At 34.5% G+C, this 26,824-nt stretch overlaps 1 protein-coding gene across 1 annotated transcript in view; it reads left to right on the top strand.

Annotated features, from left to right (window-relative positions):
- The window catches only part of AQR (aquarius intron-binding spliceosomal factor), a 117,688-nt gene that overhangs the window by 53,633 nt on the left and 37,231 nt on the right, over nt 1–26,824 (top strand). Inside the window, exons 18-24 of the mRNA XM_003340036.4 lie at nt 3,275–3,442; nt 5,651–5,820; nt 10,553–10,794; nt 12,395–12,541; nt 13,589–13,658; nt 21,293–21,403; nt 22,913–23,022. Coding sequence (XP_003340084.2) covers nt 3,275–3,442; nt 5,651–5,820; nt 10,553–10,794; nt 12,395–12,541; nt 13,589–13,658; nt 21,293–21,403; nt 22,913–23,022 — 1,018 coding nt within the window. The remainder of the gene's footprint in view (nt 1–3,274; nt 3,443–5,650; nt 5,821–10,552; nt 10,795–12,394; nt 12,542–13,588; nt 13,659–21,292; nt 21,404–22,912; nt 23,023–26,824) is intronic.

Here is a 26,824-nt window from a genome sequence, read left to right as displayed (position 1 = left end):
GTGAATTGTATCTAGGCTTTCTTTGGACTTGCAAATTGTATCTGGGATTTTTGGACAAGTTAATATAAAATTAGAAAATCGCCCAAGTTAATGTGTTATGGTGTGGAATGAGGAAGATAAACTGAAGGAAAGAGAGAGAAAAGTAATAAGACAAGAGGACTAAGGATTGCCTTATCACAGAAGTCAAGGGAAGAGATCATTGTAAAGGAAGGGCTAGGAGGAAGAAAACTAAGAAAAAGTCATTGGGTTTGACAACTAAGTGGACATTGGTGAGCTCTAAGAGCAGTTTTATTGGGTTAATGGATATGGATGCCAGATTGCATTGGGCTAAGTCATTAGTAGGTAATAGGGAAGTGGAAGCAAATGGAGACCTACTGATTCCAGAAATCTAGTAGAGAAGGAGAGAGTAGATACAGGATAATAGCTTGAAGCAGTTGAGAAAAGCAAGGTATTTTTGCTTTTTAAGGATAGAGGAGAGGTAGCCAGGTGACTCAATGGCTAGAGGGCCAACCCTGGAGATGGGGTACCAGGGGGTCCTAGGTTCAAAGGTGACCTCAGATACCTTGTAGCTGTGTGACCTTAGGCAAGTCACTTAACCCTAGTTGCCTAGCCCTTAACACTCTTCTGCCTTAGAACCAAGATTCAGTATCAATTCTAAGATGGAAGTTAAGAGTTTTAAAAAAAAAAGATAGAGGAAATCTGAAATTTTATTGTGGTGGAAGTGGAGAGGCCAGCGAAGGACAGATTGAATGCAAAAGAGGATGTCAGGTATCATCCTAAAAGAGAGGGCAGAATGTCTAGGGAAGAGATAAAAAGGTGAGCCCTACTCAGAAACAAAGCCCTTATATTCTCTAAGCCTAAAGGAAGGACACATGGAGAAATTTTGTATTGTAAAGAAATCGGAGATGAGGAAAATCATCATAGTTATTCTCAATGGTTTTGATAATATAATTACCTTCTGGATGACGGGGAAGTAGAATTGCAGTTGACATATTCAGAGTAAAGGTTTAAATTATTCTTTTCTGTAAAATGTGATGGGTAGATGAACAAAGATGTATAAAAGATGGCTATGCAGCTATCAGGGCCTAGATGAGAATAAATAGTGTAGTCCTATGAACCAGTTAGCTTGATTTCATTAAGCAAGAGTGGAGAAAGTGAGGGAGCAAAGGGTTCAAGAGTGGTAAACATTTCTTTGTTGAACTTTCTGACTAATGTTAAGGTTAAAGGAAAGGAGAGAAAGCTATAAAAATGATGGATTAGAAAGTTTGGCAAAATATTTTTGAAAAGTTGCTGACTTTTGATATTAATGAAAATATTATGAGGGACCAGCTAAGAATCTTTTTTTCACATAGCTACTCTGCCTCCTGTTGAGGAACTGTTGGTGAAAATGTGTCATTACAAATGCACTTGTGCATTGATTTTTTTTTCATTATATAATCAAATGGGTCTAACATTTAGTATTAAGAGTATGATTCATAATACATCAGATACTTTATTTTGCCTCTTAGGAAATAATGAAAATTGGTATGTGCATGCATGCGTGCGCGTGTGTGTGTGTGTGTGTGTGTGTGTGTATGCACACACATCTATATACACCACCTCCCTCTCTACACATACACACTCACAAATATGTAGCTTGTAACATTGTATATAAGTTTTGAAGACTTATAACAAGATCTTTAAAAATTCTAAAAAAAAATGAGAATAGGAAGTAGATGTCAGCACCCCTATTTTTTAGTTGGAGAAAGCAAAGGAGAGAGTAAAGTTCAAAGGGGTTAGTTGATTTAGACTTGACTTAAAATTTTCTAAAGAATTAGAATTGTTCCAAGACAGGAGTTATCTTGCAGGTTTGTACTCTTCGTCTTAGAGGTTAGATTGTTTCATTATTTGTCTTTGTGAGTGTACCTCTAAGCTATTCTCTAAAGAGGGAAGATTCAGATGGAAGAATGCCACAACACTGAATCCTATAGGTCTGGAGAGGAGCAGTCAGTTCCTTGGCAAAAAGTAGGGAGAGGACACCGAGCTCACTAGGCACTAGGTAAATGTTGGTTGATTGATTCATAGCTTGCTCTATGAGGGACTCCTGTGTCAGGTAGATCCCATCATCTTCTTTCTAATCCTTAAGGCACTGTCTGGTACTAATGATGTGAGCAGTCACACTGCAAGTTAGCAACAGAGCAGGATTCAAAATTCAGGCCCTTATTTCCACTAATTTCCCTTACTTCATTTTAAAGAAAGAGACTTAAAATTCTTTTGAGAAATAAACAATAGTGGAACCATTTTTCTGGAATGGATTTTGTATTTTTAGCTTTATCCATATTTGACATGCTTCCAAAACAGTACTTCAATTTAGGATAGACTTGTTTTCACATCCCAGACCACTCTTGTGAGATGCTGCTAACCACAATCCCAGTTTGCCCTTTTGGTTGAGCGAGTTGATACTTTGCTATCAAGTTTTTGAGCAAGCAAGGTGATGAAATGTACATTCTCATTAGTGAGAAGCTGGCTCTTGAGAACAGATCAGGAAAGGAGTGCTGGCAGATGGTGTGACATTACATACTGTGAAGTCTAATTTTAGGTCCCCTGTCTTAATAGTGTCCCTTTAATAAAAATGGAAAACTAGTTGGGGACATTTATAGTGTAATCATTAAGAGGCTTTAGATTTTAGCACAAGAACCTATCAGTTTGTTCTGTGTTTTCATATTTTAACATTAACCAACTGAAACCCTATATTCTTTTCCATATAGTTGATATAGATGTCATGTCTTAGTGAATTATACTTTAGTTGGCCTTTGAGAAAGTCACACAGATAAAAATATTTCTTCTTTGAAGTGATGCTAATGGATTATCTTTAACTGACAGAATTTCTAAAAATTATTTAGCCAGTGTGCACACCAGCCGTATTTTTGGCCACATAGTGAAATTCTAAATGTGGAGCATGAACTGAAAGTTAGAATGTGATAAAGATCCAGTTTTTGCAGCTGTGACATACATAAACTATAGTGTTAATATAGAAATTAGGTTATGGTGCACAATTTCTTCATTTGTATTAAGAAAAACTTTCCATGTTTATTGCAGAGAAGGGTCACATGAAAGTCATCAACTTGTATATTTACTATAGAAAGTACTCTTTAGTGACCAACTTCTTAGTTATACCTAGCATTTAACATTTTTACTATCTCATACCAAAGAATAAAATTAGCTCATCATAAATCAATGATAATAAAAAATTGCATACTAACCAAATAATTGGAAAATGTTTCCTTTTAACCAGGTTTGCGTAAGCATGATGTTTGTTTTTTAATTACGGTACGACCCACGAAGCCTTATGGCACCAAGTTTGACCGGAGGCGACCTTTTGTTGAGCAGACTGGCCTGGTGTATGTCAGAGGCTGTGAAATCCAGGGCATGTTGGATGATAGAGGACGTGTCATTGAAGATGGTATGATGATGTTCTTTCAGACAAAGATTTTTGCATGGAAAAAGTTTTCTTGCATTTAAAACTTTATAGCATGGACAATTTTGATCTTCTTATTTAAAGCCTCTTTAAAATTTTTCAGATTGCTTCTTTGTTGTTATTATTCATTTGTTTCAGTGGTGTCTGATTCTTCTTGACCCCATTTGGAGTTTTCTTGAAAGATTCAGGAGTGATTTTTACATTTCCTTCTTCAGCTCATTTTATAGATAAGAAAATAAGGCAAACAAGGTTAAGTGACTTGCCCAGGGTCATAAAGTGTCTGAGGCCAGATTTGAACTCAAGAAGTTGAATTTTTTTTGACTCCAGGGCCAGTATTCAATCCACTGTCCAACCTAGCTATACCTAGATTGCTTCTACTCCATCATATAGTTGTCTAATTTGTCCATACAGTATTTGGGTCCATCTTATAGAATACTAATTGAGACACTTTCCAGAAGTTTCAGACTTGTGACCTAGAAAATTCCAGAGTGTGGCCTGAACCAAATGTAATTGGAAAATGTTTAAAAAATAAAAAATCAATATAATAGAACATAGAAAATGTTGGATTGTGGTATTCTAAGTCAGTATGTGGCTCACAGGGATCCATTTCTATTTGAGTTGGACATTACTATTTTAGACTACAGCACAAATCCTCTAGTATTTTATTTTTTTAAACCCTTACCTTCTGTCTTAGAAGGAAATACTAAGTATCAGTTCTAAAGCAGAAAAGCCTAAAGGGCTAGACATTTGGAGTTAAATGACTTATCCAGGGACACACAGGTAGGAAATATTTGAGGCCAGATTTGAATCCTCTATTATTTTGTAATTGATTCCATCAGATCAAAAGAGAACTTGTAGACTATAAATTCCTGTCGCAGCTGCTGACCATGCAATTATAGATTCCCTTCAGTTACTGATTATGGCAAGAAGTGGTAGCTCTGCTCTACAACTCAGATTGAAAAGCTTAATGAGTAGAATTTGAAAGACTTTATCCAGTCTAAGACATTTGTTAGTTGTAAGCAGATAATTTAATCTCTTTCAGCCTCAGTTTCTTCATCTGTATAATGGGGGTTATAATACTTATGGTATAGTATTTAGCCTTTTGTATTGTTAAAGATTATCTGAGATGATATATGTAAGGTATTTTGCTATAAAATATCAGTATTTATTATTTTTTCAGGAGCTATGATATCTGTTGTAAAGGGGATTTTTAGAATGGAAATACCCACTACTTCTGCAGATCAGCAGATTGTAGTGTTAGAGTGCCATGTCTATCTGGCAATATGTCAGAGGTTAGATTCAAACCTAGGTCTTTCTGACTCCATTGAATGATGACTCCATGTTGTCATGCTGCTTTTCAGCTATAATAGTCATCATTTGTAAATATATGGAAATATATATCATACATGGTATTATATTTAATGCTAGATGATGAAAGCTAATACAAAGTATAGATTTTGTATTGGTTAGGCTGCTGAGCAGAGTGATAAATTTGACTTCTATATGAACAGCAATGGGAAGTAAGAATTGAGTTGTGTCTAGAATTAGAATTTCCACCATTAAGAGACTAAAAGAATTGGAAAAATAGGGATGAGGGACCATAAGTTGATTGGAATTGTGTTTGTAACTATTAGCCTTTTAACAACTTTAAGTTTCACTGTATTTAGAATTCTGTTTCATGTTCATGAGGTTTGCCTGTGGAAATATTACAGTGAAGGATGTAATCATTATCTAGATTTAGATGAATAAAAACTGTTGTTTTAGCAAATATTTAGGTACTTAATTTTATATATCATTGTGTAAAGTGCATTAGAAGTATAGGATCTATTCCTGGCTCTTCAGAATCTTACAGTCTTATTGGGAGATAAAATTCATGCATAGAAATGCCTATGATATATGATGTCTTATTAGTGGTGCCTATGGTAAATGCACTGTGATTTCAGAGAAGGCAGAGCTCATATAACAGGTAGGAAAGACTTTATAGAGAAGGTGGGATTTGGGCTGAACTTTGAAGAAGAAGGTAATTTTTTGATGTGTAGAGTTTAGGAGGAAGGGTGGGTGGGAAGTAACATAAGTCATAGCATTCCTAAACAAATTTATTTTTTAATTTTACATACTAAATGCTTTTTACATGCCCATCTTGTTGTTAAATAAACATCTTGTTTAATTTGGTTTATTTCTAAATATGTGTAGGACCTGAACCTAAACCTAGACTCAGAGGAGATTCAAGAACCTATAGAGTATTCCTTGATCCAAACCAATATCAGCAAGATATGACTAATACTATCCAAAATGGAGGGGAAGATGTATATGAGACCTTTAACATTATCATGAGGAGAAAACCAAAGGAAAACAATTTTAAGGTATGATCTGTGATGACTAGCACTCTAAGGTTTAACCTGGAAAACAAGGTTTACAAAAGTTTTTATCAAATATAAAGTGTGTAATATAGATTTAAGACAAGTAAAAACATTTCTGTGAAAGAAACCTGATCACTTAATGCAAAGCATTATTTTTTTTTTAAACCCTTATCTTCCGTCTTAGAATCAATACTGTGTATTGGTTCCAAGGCAGAAGAGTAGTAAGGGCTAGGCAATGGGGGTTAAGTGACTTGCCCAGGGTCACACAGGAAGTGTCTGAGGTCAGATTTGAACCCAAGACCTCCTATCTCTGGGCCTGGCTCTCAATCCGTTGAGCTATCTAGCTGCCCCCTCAAAGCATTTCTTTTCTTTTTTTTTTTTAATAAAACCCTTACCTTCCATCTTGGAGTCAATACTGTGTATTGGTTCCAAGGCAGAAGAGTGGTAAGGGCTAGGCAATGGGGGTTAAGTGACTTGCCCAGGGTCACACAGCTTGGAAGTGTCTGAGGTCAAATTTGAACCTAGGACCTCCCATCTCTAGGCCTGGTTCTCAATCCACTGAGCTACCCAGGTGCCCCCAAAGCATTTCTTTAAAAGCTCAGCATCTTATGTGGAAATTTATTAAAATAAAATAAAGATAAAATCTGAAAAAAATTTTTTTAATTTAAAAAAATGGATCCTAAGAGAAAATAATGGAATATTATTACACTCAAAGAAATGATGAAAAGAAGAATTAAGAAACCTATAACTTATATTTGAACTGATACTGATACAAGCAAGAAGACAATGTATCTAATGAATGTGACAATGTAATTCAAAAGACACTCCCTCCACCCCCATGACCAAAATTATCCTTGAAGAAAAGATGTTAAAGTGTTTCTTCCCTTTTTTGTAGATATCGGGGAACTATCAGCATGGGATATTGCATACACTGTCATGTTTGTTTGATGTATTTGTTAGTTTTTGTTGAATTGCTTTCTAAAGAAAATAAAAAGCTCAATATATAATTTAAAACAGAGAAATCCAAATAATAATCTTTGTCCTTTGAGTACTCCTGTGGATGAGTTTAACCTTCAGTTATTAACTTTAATATTATTCAAAAGTTAACAGCTCTACCAAAGGTATAACTTTCCCCTTTTTCAAAGCCAGTACTGTGTAGAAAAGTCCTTTCTATTAAAATTTGTTATTCAAGTAGTATTTTTATGATAATACATGTAATTCTTAATCATGGTTCACCATAATCTTAGAAATATCTAATTTACAAAATACTCATAAATGATTTGTTGGGGAAAAGAAGGATGAATCTTCAGAAAAGTAGATTAGTGCTCTGTGCATGGGCATAACATCATTGAATTCTGATTATTGTATAGTATCCCTTGTATACTTTTTGCTTATATTTTGTTTCCTTGGAATCTCATGATCAGCAGGAAATATGATTGAGAGCAATGACTTTGCAGTCATTAAAAGGTGGTAGATTTTGTTTTCTGTTATTGACTGTCATAAATAGTGTTTATGGTAGGCACTTCCAAATATGTCCTTTTCCCTGCTTGGAATGCCCATGAACTGACTAATTATATTGAGCTGTTTATCAGAGGCTCTGTTCTTTTCCATAGAATCTTTATTTGCTCTTGGGACCTTTACTTCTCATCCCTTTGATTTTCCCTTGGAACTTCAACTCCAAGTTCTATTGATAATTCAAATGGTAGTGAATAATTGTGGATAAACTTTTTACCATTTTCTTGCTGGGATTGTGATAGTGGAGTAAATACTTAACATCTTTTAACCAATTCAAACTATGTATATTAAATATAATTCTGTAATGAGGACTTAAAATTTTAAATACATTCTTCTTTGATTATATATGCACCATTCAGGTTAAATCCCAAATAAAAATCTAAAGTTTAATTATAAATTAGCGAGCTGTAGTGCTTTAATAATTAAGCACTGAAGCATGCTAGAACCCATATTTGGAAGTAGACAAACTACTGTCTTATAAGAAGCTTTTACTTAAATACTTTTTACTTAAAAATGTTTCATGAAAAATAATTTAAACTATGGTATATCCTTCCTCATATAATCTTTTTGTTTTTAACATAGGATATTAGAGTTATATATGAAAATAATTTTGTGGTTTCCCTTTAACATTGTAATTGTAGTTATAAAAAAATTGCTATTTTCCAACGTTTGTGATTGCTTTAATTTCAAAGCTTTCATATAATCAAACTGTAGCCAACTAACTAGAGAATGCTGACCTTTTTGAAAGACTAGTGTTGATAAGAATGCTGTATTTTTATGTTTAATCTGTCAAACTCTATAATGAAAGTCTTTTTGCAAGTAGTAGCCTAGACCACTGAGATGCTGAAAATCCACAGTGTAAAATTGTTAGATATGACATGCAGCAGTTTTCCATGTCAAGTCAGGAATGTTCTCTTCACTTCAGCAGTTCAATGTATGTTTCTTCTAATATTATCTATTACAAGTACACCATAAACATATTTTGTATTTTCCTTGGTTTATCTTTAAAATCATTAGTCATTTGGCACCCAGAACCTATTTTTCAAATTTACTTTTTTTCATAATAATGTTAAATCAACAGCTTAGGGGTATTCCTGTTCTATATTGTAATTTAGTTATGGGGTTCCTGAGAATTAAGGTAATTTCCTATGATTGACAATTATATCTCTGTTGAAGAGCAGAGTGCTTTGCCCTCCTTACTTCCCAAGCTGTCATCAGCCATTAGCTAAGGGATTCACATTGTTCCCTTTTCTCTGAAGTAAAAAAGCAAAAAGATGAACCTTTACCCATTTTTCTTTGCTGGGAAAGCCATACTCTTCCTTCTCTCCATAATTTGATTCCTGTTAAATTCATACACAATGTAGTACAGTAATTCTGAGTTAAAATTTGCATTTCATAGTGCCATAGTTCTTTCTGGTATCTAGAATATAACTAAGTTGCAAAGTTAAAAGTGAGGAAGGAGACCTGGGAAGATGGAGTGGATAATATTCAAACTAAAGAAAACATTTTTGACCGTGTAGTATGGAAAGGATGGTGAATTTGGAATCTGTGGACCTAAGTTGGAATCCTTGCTCTGATAGAAGACTACCTATGTGGCCTTGGGAAATCCCTTCTCTGGACCTCATTTTTATCCTCTTTAATATGAGCTGTAGATGAACAGATAAATGAGAACTTATTTAAAAGTCAAATTAAATTAATATTTACTTATTTAATGTTATGTCCAGCACTTGAACTCTAAAATACCCCTTATTTATAGGTATAAATTCCAGATATAGAGGAATGGAAGGTTCTACTAATGAAGATTGCTTTTTTACTTACCTTTTTAAAATTTTTTTTTTAAGCTAGGTTCCTTATTCTGAAGTATTCATTGGTAAACTGCCTCCTGATTGGGCATTTGTTTTGGACAGTTTAATTAGTCTAGTTGTATTGTTTCCATTTCTGAAAAATGAAGAGGTTAGATCAGTTGATTTCATAAAGTCTAATATTTAAAGCCAGAAGGGCCCTTAGAGAGATCCTGGTTCAATCTATTTTTTTAATAGGTGAGTAAGTATAGGCCAAAGAAGTTAAATGACTCATCCAAGGTAATAGAGGTAGAATAAATAAACAGGCTGGGATTTAAACACAAGTATTCTGATCTAGTTCTGTTTCCACCACACACTGCTGCTATGGTTCCTTCTGGCTCTAATATCTTATAATTCTATAACCTAGAATTGTTGAATTTTAGAACAAGGAAAAACTTAAAAAATCTAGTCTAACTTAATTTTACTTATGAAAAAATGGAAGCCCAGATTTCTTGAATTTGTATGTGTCTCCAAATAAAGTACCCAGCAGTATGTTTCCCATTGAGCTTGACAAGCCAGATCCATTATTATTAATTGTGAACTAGAAGATTCCATTTGGCCAGTTCAATCTTTCTTATTATTTCTACTATTTTATTTCAAATGATCTTTATTATAAAATTACAGTGAACTTTAGTTGTCATGTGAGCACAACCTTTTATTCTTTGGAATGATTAATGCATGAATCTTTCTTGAGAGAAGAAATTTGGTCAAATTTTAGGACAAAAGTAATATTCCATATACTGATTCTGAATTTGAGTGCTTTAAGCTGCCAGCATTTGAAAGGAGGAAGAATATTACTATTATTTTCATAGCTTAAATATGGTTGATTTTAAATACTGCAGGCCCTTTTGATTGTCAGTTTCAATGAAATTTGTTATTATCAGTTGCTCATTGCTTTTGGACCTCTGTGAGTTTGTGTTGAATATTGTAACAGTTGTCTCTGTTAACCTGACATTCTGGTTATTTTCATAATCTTTTTATTAGGAGAGGAGAGTTTAAAGAGTTTCAGAGTGGAAGTTTTTTCTTTATGGACTCTTTCTATGATGTTTACTTGTTGCTATGTAGTCCCTGAGCCAGATTGTTCCCCTTTCCATTAGCAACCAAGTGCTAAACTCATTTGTGTCATTATGTCTAAATGACCTCGTAATGGATAAACTGTTCTAGTTAAGTTTGATCTTTTGTTTAATTCAGTCTTTGGTATCAGTAGAAAATATAGCTGCTGATTCAGTCTAGCCAAGCACCTGTCAGCAGAAAATAACTTTTTGCCCTGAAACACTCTGGAATGTTGGATTAGTTTAGAGAGCCAGTTCTGCATGCCAGTGAAGCTCAGATGTTTGAGATGTCATGTTAACACAATCATTCTGTTCTGTTACTGACAGGCTGTATTAGAGACTATTCGGAACCTGATGAATACAGATTGTGTGGTACCCGACTGGCTACATGACATCATCCTAGGATATGGAGACCCAAGTAGTGCTCATTACTCAAAAATGCCTAATCAGATTTCCTGTCTTGATTTCAATGATACATTTCTCTCCATTGATCACTTAAAAGCCAGTTTTCCTGGTTATAATGTTAAAGTTACTGTGGATAACCCGACCCTACAGGTACCCCCTTTCAGGTAAGTTTAGAGACTAATACACTGAATTTTAGAAAATGATTTATTGCCATTCTGTAGTAAGCCCAAGAAAGGAGATTGAAATTATTGGCTAACATAAAATTTGGATATTGTGGCAGGGCTTTATTTGAGTTAGGTATTCCTTCTTTGCTACGTGTTGACTACTTATGGTTATAAATTTGTTTAACTGAATCTGTTACATGGATAACTTTGCTGCAGTGCAAGTGTTAGTTGAAAGCCACAATAAAAGATATCTATTATAAAACTATATACTCTGCAAGTGTTTGTTGCCTGAGTGCTATTACATTAATAGCTTTTTACTGAGGTGTATTCCAAGTATGACATTGTTCTTTAAAAAAAAATTACATGCAATCAAAATTATTTCTTAACCATTGAATTAGCTTTCTCTCAAAATAAGCAAATGATAATTGAGATTTCTTTTTAAACCTTTACCTTCCATCTTTGAATAAATACTGTGTATTGGTTCCAAGGCAAAAGAATGATAGAGACTAGGCAGTGGGGGGTAAGTGACTTACCCAGGATCACACAAGTAGGAAGCATCTGAGACCAGATTCAAGGATCTCCCACCTCTAGGCCTGGCTCTCAAACCAATGAGCTACCTAACTGTCCCATTGTAATTTTTTAAAAGGGAAAAATTTGGTCTTTTACCCTGGTTTTCTCTCACAAATTATAAAAATTATAAAATGCTTTCTAGTATGAGTTAATATTAATTGCATCTTAATATGAACTTAGAAGATTCTTTGATTTTTATTAGTATGTATATTCCTATAAATTAATATCATGGCCATAATACCCATTTTATCCTTTGTTGATTCTATTTATTCTATGAGTAGTCTACAGAGAGTTTATCAAACTTGCCCGAGGCTTTTTCTCACTCATTTAGTATCTCAGAGCATCTATCAGTTCTGTCTCAGTCTTTCTATAGTCTTGTAGTAAGAATGCTGCATCCTGATTTTGCTACTTACTTTTTTTCTGTCATCCTGGGTCAATTATTTAGAGCTTTTGGACCTCAATTTTATTATCAGCAAAATAAGGCATTCAAACAAAATTAATTTTAGGACCCTTTTACATTCGAAATCCCATTGTTGATTATAAAAAACCTGAAACTTGAGGAGGTAATGATAAAAGAAAGTACGAAGTTGGTTGTGATTGACTGATCTTCCTTTGCCTTGAACTCTGGAAAGATCATTAGAAGTAGAACCAGGGGCAGCTGGGTGACCCAGTGGATAGAGAGTCAGGCCTGGAAATAGTAGGTCCTGGGTTCAAATTTGGCCTCAGACCCTTCCTAGCCCTGTGACCCTGGGCAAGTCCTATTGCCTAGACCTTACCAGCAATTACCTAGCACGTACCACTCTTCTACCTTGGAACTGATACTTAATATCAATTCTAAGACAGAAGACTAAGGTTTTGAAATTTTTTTTTTTAAGTGCAGTGCTTTAGGCAAGAGAGTTCAGGGCTACAGTAGATGAGAAAGTGTCACTTCCTCCTTTGGAAATTAGGATCTATAACATTCAACTAGGATATGAAACCGATTTGGATAACCTGAGCTTTGTAGAAATAATTAAACTTGTGTGTGTCATAGGATAACTTTCCCAGTAAGAAATGGGAAAGGGAAGAAACGGAAAGAAGCAGATGGAGAAGACGAAAACATTGCAGAAGCTGAAACTTTAATTGTTGAGCCTCATGTTATTCCTAATAGAGGTCCTTATCCTTATAATAAACCCAAACGGTAATGTCTCTTTTTGCAACTATATCTATGTAATATATGTATTATACATGCCTATATAGAATATATACAAATGCCCGATATATTCTAGCTTGGGTACAAATTACCTTAACTTTAATACTTAACAGTTGGCTTTTATGCTTTCTAGTTAAACTTTATTTGAAATTCTTGAGTTTAACAGACTCTTCTAAAAGCCCTAATAAAAACTAATTTATATTAAAGTATCTGGCATTGTTGGCTCCTATTTCAGATGTAGAAGCCAGAGGAATACCTCAGGCTTTTTTGGCATTCTACAATTAGGAGATTTCACAAAAGAAACACTTGGAATTATGGAGAGAAATACCAGTGTTTAGTTTGTTTTAGTCTTAGAAGTAATCTGGTTTAAAATGAGAAAAGCTGAATTCAAATCTTGGCCTAGTGTGAGATCCTTTATGGTTGGTCAAGTCAATTAAAATCTTAGTGCCACAGTTTCCTCATCTATAAAACGAGGGGTTTAAACAAGATAATCTTTAAAACTTCTTTTCAGCTCTAATCTAAATCAGACATCTTGCAGAAATATCCATGGTATTATACTATTAGTGATAATCTAGCTTTGTTTCTGATGCAATACTTGTTTAACCTATAATTTGTTCCATTCCATATTCCCTATTTGGAAGTTGGAGCTCAGTTTCCATCTTTTTGTTGGGGTTGGATTTCAGTTAGGGAACTTAATAGTGCCATGGCAAATGCATTATAGTACTGGAGATTTTTTCTTTCATTTTCCCCAAGAATCTTCCAAAACAATATAACATCACTGGTGATCATTTCTAAAAGATATATTCAACTCTACTTGATCCTTAGCATAGGGCAGGGACTTTGAAGTGATCAAGGAAAAAAATGAAGGGTAGTTTTAGAAGATCCTTTCCTTTTCATCTAAATTTCCATTGTAATAATTAGTGTAGGTCACATTTATTAAGCAATTTCCACATGTTATCTTGTTTCATTTGTCCTTGCCTATGAGGTCTTTTCTACATATTTTCTACCAGTTTTAATCTACTGTTTTGTTTACAGAAACACTATTCAGTTTACACCTACTCAAATAGAAGCTATACGTGCTGGAATGCAGCCTGGATTGACTATGGTAAGAGAGTTACTGTTTAAGAATTTTCTTATATTGACCAAAAAAATAAGTGCTCTGTTTAAAAAATTATGGATTTTATTATTGCTTTTATTTTAACTTAGTTTTTCATTATTTTGCTCCTTCTGCCCTTACCCAACAGGCCTTTATCTCTTATATCCCTCTTAACAAAGAAGTTTAAAATTTTTGAAAAAGCAGTTCAATAAAATTAACATCATAATAAGGTTTGAGAGTAGATAGAGTACCTCATACCTATAGTCTTCCACTTCTGCCAAAAAGGGGGGGAGGGATGTGCACTCTTAGTTCTTTGGGACCACCCTTTATAAATATGATTACATAGCATTCAGTTTCAATTTTGGTTCTTTCTACTTCAGTTTACCTTAATTCATATAAGTTTTTTGGTTGTTGCTGTTAAGTCATTCAGTTCTGCCTGACTCTTTATGACCCAATGGACTATACTGTACATGGGCTTTTCTTGGTAAGTATAATAGAATGGTTTGCCATTTCCTTCTCCAGTGGATTAAGGCAAATGGGTTAAGTGACTTGACTAGGGTCACACAGCTAGTAAGTATTAGAGGTCACACTTAAACTCAGATCTTCCTGACTCTAGGCCAGTACTCTGTCCACTGAGCCATCTCGTTGCCTCCTGTTCCTTATAGTACATCAATAATTCTGTGTGTGTTTTTGTACTACAGTATGCTTATCCATTACACAGTTGATGAGCATCTTTTTTGTTTCCAATTCTTTGTTACTAGAAAAAAGGAGTAGTACTCCATTTTGTTATCCTGATCAAGGGATTAGATCATGGAACTTAGAGCCAGAGAGGTCAATCTAACCCAGTATTTTCATTTTAAAACTGAGAACTACAGGTCAAAGGAGCCAAGTGACTTTTGTAGGGCCACACAGGTAATTGTTCTTTTCTAAGCCTCTGCATTAGTTCATAATGAGTGCTTCAGGTAGTTATAGTATTCTATGCATTTGGTAACCCTTTGTGACATTCTCAGCTATTTACTTGCAGATGAAAAATTCAGTTTTAAAAACATTTGTTGAGTAGCATTCATGTGCATTGCTTTCCACAAAGTCCTATTTGAATTCCTGATCATTGTGGAGGTGATCCTGGATACTCAGAGGCCCTGCTAATAGTGTAAACTCTGGCATGTTGTATCATTCTGAAAAAGCTTTATCTACTTTCTTAGGTTCATCACTGGTAGGCAAACTACTTGATGACTAATGCTTTGGCCATAACTACACAGGAAAACAGACCAATACATAGTAAACTTCCATATTATGTGGTACTCCCACCAAAAATTTTTCAATGCTCTGTTATACTGAGTTCCTTTCTCCCAGATTAGAGAACTCTGTCTTAAAACAAAGAAAGTAGTTAAGCAAGTTCCACAAACACTTCAAATGTCTCTGACAACATTCTTCACATTTGGTCTGCCCTCTCTCTTTCCCATCTTACAAATGAGAGGTTGGAAGAATGTTTCCACATCTTTCTCTTGGACCATGATTTGTCATTGGCTTAGTCTGCATTCAGATTTAGAGCTGTTTTCTTGTCATTATGCATGTCCTCCTGGGTCTGATTTCTTTCTGTAGCAGATGGTACAAGATTCTTCCCCTGAATTCCATATATGATATAGCATCCTGTTGTATTTGGATACCATTGTTTATTCAGTAATTTCCCAATCATTTGTTTACAGTTTTTTGTTGACGTGGTCTCATTCTGCTTTTGAAGTGTAATGGCAGATGAATGATGTAGAGTGGAGGAGAGGATGCTGAGAATCACAGTTTCTAGACTGTCTATAAATATTAACTGTCAGTAGTCTAAACTTGAGATCCGTGTCTAGTGACCAGGTGCATATACTACTAGAAGAACTGAATCATACCAATTTTGATATTTTTGCTATATATGAAATCTGAAAACAAAAGGAAATGACAGTTAAATGAAATTATCCTTGGAATTACAAGTAAAAGGTGACAGAGTTATGTTTATCATGCATTGTATACTGTATAGAAACCCTATGACTATATATTATGAAGGTAACTGGTACTAGACAGTGAGCACTAGTTAAATTTTAAAAAGAATTAAATTGGATGTATTCTAACAGGAACTAACTGCTTACTCTGCTTTCAGATCCTATCCTTTCCAATTCTTTTGTGTTCTACTTTCCCCATCCTTCATAAAAGTTCAGTTCCTTGAGAGCAGGGGCTGCTTAACAAAGTGCCTAACAAAATAATTGCATAATAAATGCTTGTTGAATTGAATGGAATGTTGGAGTCATTTCTAGGTCAGCAATCCATGAACAGTCATGCATGCAATTTGTTAAAGCAAAGAGTAAAATCAATATCAAACTAAAAGAAGGAAGAAAAATGAGGTGGTGATATAGCATACAATCAAGATATTTCCCACTTGACCTTTCAAGCTAAACTCTTGATTTCTGAAATTGAGAAATAGATAATTGCACCAATAGTAACATATTTCCTAAGCTGACTTAATCAACTTAATTCAGTTGCCACAAGGAGACAAGATCTTTAAAACTTCCTTAGCTAGCTAACACTTGGCTGCTGTCTTTCCTCCTAGAAAGATCAAGTTTAGGAAACACTTGATTTAGAGTACTTACTGATTTGTAAAACCTTTAAAAGATGGGTGGTAGAAGGAGGAAAAAAACTGAATTTGTAGAAAGCTTCACATGAAACCCAATCAATACAGATCATCTTATGAGCATTTAAGGATGAGGCTGGAAGGAAAACAGTAATAGAAAGAAAAGTAAGATTTCAGTAACATGCTATCTTTTTCATCAATGGAGTCCAGCAGCCACATTTCCTTTGTAATATCCTAGTCTCTGATATAATGCCTTAAGTAGAAATGTCATTATAAAAATGAAGACAGAGCAGCTGGACTAGACCAGAGGCACACAAAGGAATTGATATTGCATAGTGACACTGTTTTGAAATACTGGTTTCCTGAATTATCCTAAAGAGGAGAGGATACCAAAAGTTTAGAAGAAAATCAGAGACCTTATTATTTTTTCTAAAAACGCATACCTTCTTCCTGTCAATTCTAAGGCAATAGAGCAGTAAGGGCTAGGCAATTGGGGTTTAGTGACTTGCCTAGGATCACATAGCTAGAAAGTATCTCAGGACAGATTTGAACCTAGGACCTTCTGTCTCCTGGCCTGGCTCTTTACTTATCCACCTAGCGGCCCCTGCATCTTTATTATTAATAAAAAGGAGACTCCTCCAAAAAATTACCAACTTTTTCTAAAATTTGTTTTGTTTTTTTTTTTTAAAATGAGAAGGCATTTTGTGGTGCTATGAAAAGAATAGTGATTTGGAATTGAGGTTTGGATTTACTTCATGCTGCTGCTACATATTGATTGTGGACATTTGGGCAAGTTATCTAATCTCTCTTACTAAAAGGCTTTCTGAGATTCCTAAATAAAAGTATAAAAAGGAAACAGGAAGGTTTTTAAAAGCAGTATTTCATAATAGACCCCAATGTCGCAGTCACATAATTGACTAAACATTGAGAGTACAAGATTCCACTTATGCTTATTATTTGTTGATTAAAAAATAAAATAAAACAACTCCCCAAAAAACATTTGGTTTGTTCAGCATATTCTTTAAAAAACTTTCTTCCAACAAGGTGCCTTCCATATGTATGCTAAATCATGCAAGATTGTTTAAAAGAAATGAAAATAGATGACTTTATTGTTCATACCATCTGATTATTAATATCAAGTTAAGCTTGAAACAGTAAGATGTATGTTTAGCAAAGGTGTTTGCCACTGAGATGAAGGATGTCTGGCACCCAGGTCAAATGAAAGAATTCTCTCTAAATAGTTAAGTCCCCAAGAAGCTCTAGGTTATGGATGATGTTTTACTGATCAAACTAGATAAGACTATGATATGCATGTGGATTGATAGCTCATAAAACTGACCCATTAAAGCAGATAGACTATGAAATTGGCCCAGCATTGAATAGGAGGAAACCAGATTGTCTTTGGGAAGTTTTACCAGTGCCTTTAATGACCTTTCTCCCTGAAATGAGTTCCACCTTCTCACCAATATTCTTCAAAAAATTCTAAATGTTCATGGGTCCTGCAATCCAATAATTTCTGAAAAATTATTACAGATAATGGTTGCCATGTATAGGCCACAGTGTATTAGCAACCAAAACCATGCAGGAAAAAAGGGCATAAAAACTACCACCAAAAACAGCTAGAAAAGGCTGATCATGTCTACAGAGTGAGTGATAACCTCATTATTGTTGACCCTTTTGTAGCATCTGGCTATTTTAGCCATTTTCTCCTCCTGGTTACTCTCTCCTTTCTGGGTTTTCATGTTACTTTTCTCTAGTTTCTTTCCTTACACCTTTAATCCCTTTTTACCAGTCTTTACTGGATCATTAGCCATGACATACTTCCTTACAGTGGGTATACCCTAAAGTTCTCTTGGGCACTTTCTAAACTTAATAATTTGGAGACCCTAACAGCTTCCATAGGTGTAATGATAATTTCTATGCAAATATTTGCCAGAAGTACCTACCCAGATTTAGTCTCCCTAGTTCCACTCCTGTTTCACTAGCTGCCTGCTTTTCATTTTAAACTTCAGTCAAACTGGCATTTAGTACTTGGTTCAAGAATCATCTTTTGCCCCATTTCCCTCCCTCTTCACTGATTTAGGACTATGTTTTCCTTCCAAGGTTACCTTCTAAGTGCATGTATTTTATATAAATCTATGTTTATTGTTTGCTCTTTTTGCATCAACTTATAAAGTTGTCTTTTCCCTTGAGAGGTCCTTTTAATCTTTGTATCCTTAGTCTCTGAAATATAGTAGTTGCTTACTGAGTATTTGTTGATTGATAACCAGTGAATAGTAGCTGAGTTCATTGGTATTCATTCTGTGTTAAGAAATCTGTAGTAAAGCCCCTAGTACAGTGGGATCAAATCACCTATCTTGCAATGAAGAATTTACTAAAGGATATAACCAGGAGTTTCTCAGTATGAAAAAGTATAAATTGACTCCATTCTATATACCTTTGGACAAAATGCCCTCATTGATAAGATCATAGACCCTTCCAATACATTACTGTAGACAAACCTGAAGGTAGACCATCAATGCTTTTAAGGGAGTTTAGTCATAAATTTTTAAGAGTATAGATTGAGAGCTAGAAAAGACTTTTGAGGTCTTTTAGGCCAAAATTTTGACCTAGAGAGGTTGTATGATTTATCTAAAGTAAATATCAGAACCAAATTTTGAGCCTTAGTTTTCTCTCTAAATCCAGTGCTCACTCTACTGCACCATGATGCTTCATTTTGGAGAAAAGACAAAATCTTGGCACAGCTAATAAGAATGCAGGTTCAGAGGGTAATAATTGCAAATTGAGTGGCAAAATGTATATGAGGAAAGATGGGGAATTGTTTTAGCCAAGATAGGGAGAGAAAGGAAGTTAGTGAAACTTTCATAAGAAAGTTAACTTGACCTTGAAATATAAAGGAAAATGAATTAATTCAGAATATGGAATTGTGGAAGAGAGGTGCATCTATTCCAATAATTGTTCTCCATTAAGCCACAAAAGGAGGAAAAAATGGGTGAGACCAGGAAAGGAAGTTTACCTGGACTGTAGATTTTATGAAGAAGAGTACTATGAGAAAAGGTTAGGAAAAACAGAATAGAACCTAATTGTAGAGAGTCTTGGATGACAGACCGATGATATACAGTTGTCCCTTGCTATATCATGGTTCATTTTTTGTGGCTTCATCGTATTGCAGGGTTTTTAAAAATATATATCTAATTCTGTATCATGGAGGTTTTTGCTATATTGTGGAATTTTGTAACAATGGAAATGCAATACACTACTATCACTTGGTGCATTTGCCAGTGTGAGATTGTACATGACACACTGTTGGCTGATGGAATGAAAGGTGACCAACCACAGCACTATGTTCTGTATCCTGGGCATTGATTGGCTCAGTGACTGTAGCATTGATCTGTTTGCTCTCCCACTATTTCAAGGATTTTCACCTATCTTGGGGGTCTCTGGAACATAACTCCTGCAATAGCTGAGGGATCACTATAATCTCTCCTATAGAGGTTTGATTTTATTGTGCTTGAAGATTTAGTGGTAGTAGTAGTTTTCAATAATTTTAAAAATAATACAATAATGATGTTTTTTTCCTGATGTCTTAAATATCACTCCTTGCCATAATTCTCTACTCTCTAATTTTGAGGGTCGAGGGAAGGGGTCATATGTAAGAATTTATTTCAAGAATCTATGATGAAGTCAGTATGGCTGTTTCTTTCATCCACAGAGATATCACATTTCCCTATCACCTCTTTATCACTTAGTAAATAGATTCAGCCTGACTATTAATCAGATAGTATACATGCTATCTGTTGCTGGACCTCATGCTCAAAACCGTTTCATCTTAAATAAGACCTTGTAGAGCTGGCATTGCTGGCATAGCCTTTGAGAACCGGAATCATCTCTGCACCACAATGAAATACCCAAGTGGGATTTGATGGGAGCAATTAGGTATGCATTATGGCAGTGCATGCTAGAAAAATGAAGAAATAAGTACAGGGCAAAACTTAGCAATTTTTAAGCTTATTAATATTGGTATTTCAAGAACATTGATTAATAGGTGAATTGTCAGTTATTAAACTGTAACAGATTCTGCAAAAGATTCCACTAGAAGAATGACTATGTAATTTTAATATAGAATTTGATTTTTTTGCTGGAGTTAAAAAATAACCAATGATAAAAATTACTTATGTTTAATTATAGTACCTTAATTTTAATTCCTTACATTAGGTATTTTGGGGAGACTTCAACTACCAGATGTATAATAATTATGGTGTTGATACAAGAATACCAGACCCTTTGGAGAGGAATCTCCTTTCAGACCAGTATTTCTTACTTGTCAACTGCAAAAATGGCTGGAAAATTAAAATACTCATTCTTTTTATAATATGTAATCACAGAAAAACTGGAGAGGAAAAACTCTATAGGTGTTATAATAGGTTTTTTTTTGTTTGTTTTGACCATGTAGGATATATAGTTGTTATGCTGTATCTGCAATATTTAAACTTGATGAATAAGTAAGAATAACTTTCCAATAAAAGTGACATGATACTTTACCATCTGTTTATTTCCATATAACTGTTCACACACAACCTACTTACATTTCACCTTGTTTGATCTTAATAAGCTTTTGCTTAGGATATGATACTAATTAAGAAGCTTTGATTCTTTTTTTGAGGGGGGTGAGATGTTTGTCACTGTTTTTCAGGATCCTTTTTTATCAGTTACTTTTCAGCATCAAATATATTCACATATTCTCATTTAAATGTTTGTTTTTTCTGTGCCCAATTTTTAAAAATAGTATTTTACTATTTGAGTAGTTTTTTTTTTTATGGCAGCCTTATTAGAATTATCCGAGTCTATCCATATCATTAGAGCTTTGGCTGATGGAACATTACCTTTTTCCTTACTATTAATTTGGGAATAGCTAGGAAGTACAAGAAAATGGTATTATAATAACTTGACTTAACTTTGATACTTTGTTCTTCAGCAATATTCTAACTTTATAACCATTTATGAATTTGTTTTGCATGCTCATTTTATTTTTTAGGTTGTGGGACCACCTGGCACAGGTAAAACTGATGTTGCTGTCCAAATCATATCCAATCTGTACCACAATTTCCCAGAGCAGAGGACTCTAATTGTTACCCATTCAAATCAGGTAAATGAACCTGTAGGTTTTGGAAAGAACTCTATTTAGACTTTTTTTTCCCATCTCTGCTATTTTACTAGTCAAGTCATATTTCTCTCTTTAAGTGCTTGAAATGGCCAATTAGTTATTGTTATCTAGTGTATTTATTGTTAGAGTTGCAAAGAGTAACTACATGTGGCATGTCCTCTGATCCTTGTAGTAATCTTCTTAAGATTTAGGGTAATAAAAGAAATAACATTCCTATTTTGAACATGCAGAAACTGAGGCAGAGTAATTAGATGACTTGTCCATGATAACATAGTATAGAAGCACTAGATTTAGAATCTAGGTCTTTTGTCTACCTTCACCTTCTTTTTACTACATGGTTAAAAAAAAAAGTGATCAACATTAAGGAAACGAATCAATGTCAAATATCTGAATCCCAAGTCCTAATTCTAAGGAAATAGAGAAGACTACAACAACTTTGATGCCATTTTTCTTTATTAAGAAGAAGAAAGTTAAGTTGTAAATTTACCAAATTCTATAGAAATCTCAGTCCTCAGTGTAACGTTACTTCATTTTTGCATTGTATTTAGAAAAGTGTATCTTTTAATGTCTTGGAGAGGGATCAGTGGTCAGTGTGAATCTTAGAACCTTGTTTATAAGTCATGCTAAAAAGAACTTGAGATGTTACTGTACTTTTACTTTACAGTGTTTACAGCTATTTTTTTTGTATGAATCAACTTAAGAAAGTGGTAACTTTAACAATATATAATGTATCACATAGTTCATGATAGAGGAATCATGATGATGATGATAGATAATATTATCTAGTTCCTTATTTGTCTAATGACTCCTTAGGGTTTACAAAGTACATTGCGTCATTTTATCTAGCAAACAACCACTCTAGGTATTAAACGGAAGCCCAGAGACATCAAGTGACTTGCTTAGAGTAACATAGCTAATATGTGTCAAAAGGCAGAATTCAAATTTCTCTTGATTCCCATTTTATGATACCATGCTGCTTGTCTTTGACCCATACAGTATGTGAAGAATTTTAGAGGCAGAATGGGATGAGTATTGCCAGGTATTCTACATTGTCTCTATGCTTCACTTTTTACTTATGTACCTTCATTGTTCTCTACATAATTTGGATTATATGCTTTCTGGGAAAATGCCCATCCCAATCTGGACAAATTTTACTAGTTCCCTGCAGCTTATAAAAAGTGCTAATTGGATAAAACAAAACTCATTGTGGTTGTTTATTTTTTCAAGAATTGTTACCAAGTGCTACTTTTTCCATTTCATTATTATTAGAGGAAGAAGTTTAATGGGTAGGTTATTTGCCCATTTAATCCAGCAATTTTAGAAAGTAGAGATTATTTGATTTACATACTATGAAATACCTATTTTGAGATTTACATTACTATTTGTATTAATTTTGATTTCTTCCTAAATAGAGTTATCACTCTTCTCTAGCCTGACGAGTTATAAATTCATAATATTCCTGAAAGAGCATCTATCTCTCTTAATCTTTAGGCCTTGAACCAATTGTTTGAGAAAATCATGGCTTTAGACATTGATGAGCGCCACCTCCTTCGTCTTGGTCATGGAGAGGAAGAATTAGAAACAGAGAAAGATTTCAGTAGGTAAGTAAATGGATTGTTGGTTTGGTTTTTTTCTGTCCTTTTTAAAAAATATTTTTTCCCTAATTATATGTAAAAACTGTTACATACATTTTTCAAAGAATATTGGGTCTCAAATCCTTTTCCTCTCCATTCTCCCATACCCCACCTCATTGAGATGGTAAACAATCATAGAGATTTTTATATGTGCAGTAATATAAAACATTTTACCATATTAATCCTTTTGTGGAAGGGGACTCAAATTTAAAAATTAAGAAAGTGAAAAAAGTTTTCTTTGGTTTGGATTCAGATTCTGTCAACTCTTTTTCTTTGGAAGCAGATGGCATTTTTTTATCATGAGTTCTTTGGGACAGTTTTGGATCATTGTATTGGTGAGAATAGCAAAGTTATTCACATGGTACAGTATTCTTGTCACTGTGTACAATATTCTCCTGGTTCTGCTTATTTCTACTTCATTTTATGTAAATCTTTCCAGCTTTTTCTGAGCTCCTCTTTCTTGTCATTTCTTTTTTGTTTGTTTGTTTTTTTTTAACTTTTTTTTTTAATTTTATAGTATTTTATTTGTTCATTTCCATGCATTTTTCATTAAAGACAAAGATCATTTTCTTTTCCTCCCTCCCACCCCCCGTGGCCGACGTGTGATTCCACTGGTATCATATGTGTTCTTGACTTGAACCCATTGCCATGTTGTTAGTATTTGCATCAGAGTGTTCGCTCCGAGTCTTTCCTCTGTCATGTCCCCTCAGCCATTGTAGTCAGGCAGTTGCTTTTCCTCGGTGTTTCTATTCCCTCAGTTTGTCCTCTGCTTTTGGATAGTGTTTTTTTCTCCTTGATCCCTGCAGATTGTGCAGGGACATTACACCACCACTAATGGAGAAGTCCATTATATTCGATTATACCACAGTGTGTTTGTCTCTGTGTACAATGTTCTCCTGGTTCTGCTCCTCTCGCTCTGCATCACTTCCTGGAGGTTGTTCCAGTTCACATGGAAATCCTCCACTTTATTATTCCTTTGAGCACAATAGTATTCCATCACCAACATATACCACAATTTGTTCAGCCATTCCCCAATTGATGGGCATCCCCTCATTTTCCAATTTTTGGCCACCACAAAGAGCGCAGCTATGAATATTTTTGTACAAGTCTTTTTGTCCATTATCTCTTTGGGGTACAAACCCAGCAGTGCTATGGCTGGATCAAAGGGTAGACATTCTTTTATCGCCCTTTGGGCATAGTTCCAAATTGCCCTCCAGAATGGCTGGATCAGTTCACAACTCCACCAGCAATGAATTAATGTCCCTACTTTGCCACATCCCCTCCAGCATTCATTACTTTCCATAACTGTCATGTTAGCCAATCTGCTAGGTGTGAGGTGATACCTCAGAGTTGTTTTGATTTGCATCTCTCTGATTATAAGAGATGTGGAGCACTTCTTCATGTGCTTATTAATAGTTTTGATTTCTTTATCTGAAAACTGTCTGTCCATGTCCCTTGCCCATTTATCAATTGGGGAATGGCTTGATTTTTTGTACAATTGATTTAGCTCTTTATAAATTTGAGTAATTAAACCTTTGTCAGAGGTTTTTATGAAGATTTTTTCCCAACTTGTTGTTTTCCTTCTGATTTTAGTTACATTGCTTTTGTTTGTACAAAAGCCTTTTAATTTGATGTAGTCGAAATTATTTATTTTACATTTTGTGATTCTCTCTATGTCTTGCTTGGTTTTAAAGTCTTTCCCTTCCCAAAGGTCTGACATGTATACTATTCTGTGTTTACCCAATTTACTTATGGTTTCCTTCTTTATGTTTAAGTCTTTCACCCATTTTGAATTTATCTTAGTGTAGGGTGTGAGGTGTTGATCTATTCCTAATCTCTCCCACACTGTCTTCCAATTTTCCCAGCAGTTCTTATCAAATAGTGAATTTTTGTCCCAAGACCTGGGATCTTTGGGTTTATCGTATACTATCTGGCTGAGGTCGCTTTCCCCCAGTCTATTCCACTGGTCCTCCTTTCTGTCTCTTAGCCAGTACCAAATTGTTTTGATGACTGCTGCTTTGTAATATAGTTTGAGGTCTGGGACTGCTAGGCCCCCCTCATTAGTGTTTTTTTTCATTATTTCCCTGGATATCCTTGATCTTTTGTTATTCCAAATGAACTTTGTTATGCTTTTTTCCAAATCAGTAAAGAAATTTTTTGGGAGTTCCATCGGTATGGCACTAAATAGATAAATAAGTTTGGGCAGGATAGTCATTTTTATTATGTTGGCTCGTCCTACCCATGAGCAGTTAATGTTTTTCCAATTGCTCAAGTCTAGTTTTAGTTGTGTGGCGAGTGTTTTGTAGTTGTGTTCATATAGTTCCTGTGTTTGTCTTGGGAGGTAGATTCCTAGGTATTTTATTTTGTCTAAGGTGATTTTGAATGGGATTTCTCTTTCTAGTTTTTGCTGCTGAGCTGTGTTGGAGATATATAGAAAAGCTGATGACTTATGTGGGTTTATTTTGTATCCTGCAACTTTGCTAAAGTTGTTGATTATTTCAATTAGCTTTTTGGTTGAATCTCTAGGATTCTTTAAGTAGACCATCATGTCATCTGCAAAAAGTGATAACTTGGTCTCCTCCTTGCCTATTTTGATGCCTTCAATTTCTTTTTCTTCTCTAATTGCTACTGCTAGTGTTTCTAGTACGATGTCAAATAATAGAGGTGATAATGGGCATCCTTGTTTCACTCCTGATCTTATTGGGAATGCATCTAGTTTATCCCCATTGCAAATGATATTAGCTGATGGTTTTAGATATATACTGTTTATTATTTTTAGGAATGACCCTTCTATTCCTATGCTTTCTAGTGTTTTTAATAGGAATGGGTGTTGTATTTTATCAAAGGCTTTTTCTGCATCTATTGAAATAATCATGTGGTTCTTGTTGGTTTGCTTGTTAATGTGGTCAATTATGTGGATGGTTTTCCTAATATTGAACCAGCCCTGCATCCCTGGTATAAATCCTACTTGATCATGGTGGATGACCTTCTGATCACTTGCTGAAGTCTTTTTGCTAGTATCCTATTTAAGATTTTTGCATCTATATTCATTAGGGAGATTGGTCTATAGTTTTCTTTCTCTGTTTTTGACCTGCCTGGTTTTGGAATCAGTACCATGTTTGTGTCGTAAAAGGAGTTTGGTAGAACTCCCTCTTTGCTTATTATGTCAAATAGTTTGTATAGTATTGGGATTAACTGTTCTCTGAATGTTTGATAGAATTCACTGGTGAATCCATCAGGCCCTGGGGATTTTTTCTTAGGAAGTTCTTTGATGGCTTGGTGGATTTCATTTTCTGATATGGGATTATTTAAGAATTCTATTTCCTCTTCTGTTAGTCTAGGCAGTTTGTATTTTTGTATATATTCATCCATATCACTTAAATTGGTATATTTATTGCCATATAATTGGGCAAAGTAATTTCTAATGATTGCCTTAATTTCCTCTTCCTCAGAGGTGATGTCCCCCTTTTCATCTTTGATGCTGTTAATTTGCTTTTCTTCCTTCCTTTTTTTTAATTAGATTGACCAGTACTTTGTCTGTTTTGTTTGTTTTTTCAAAGTACCAGCTTCTTGTCTTATTTATTAAATCAATGGTTCTATCACTTTCAATTTTATTAATTTCTCCCTTAATTTTTAGGATTTCTAGTTTGGTTTTCTGCTGGGGGTTTTTAATTTGGTCACTTTCGAGTTTTTTTATTTGCATTTCCAATTGATTGATCTCTGCTCTCCCTAGTTTGTTAATATATGCACTCAGGGATATGAATTTACC

This window comes from Monodelphis domestica, chromosome 1, assembly GCF_027887165.1.
Source record: "Monodelphis domestica isolate mMonDom1 chromosome 1, mMonDom1.pri, whole genome shotgun sequence".
NCBI classification, from domain to species: domain Eukaryota; kingdom Metazoa; phylum Chordata; class Mammalia; order Didelphimorphia; family Didelphidae; genus Monodelphis; species Monodelphis domestica.
The sequence above is the reverse complement of the archived record's forward strand: the minus strand, read 5'-3'. Positions and strand labels throughout refer to the sequence as shown.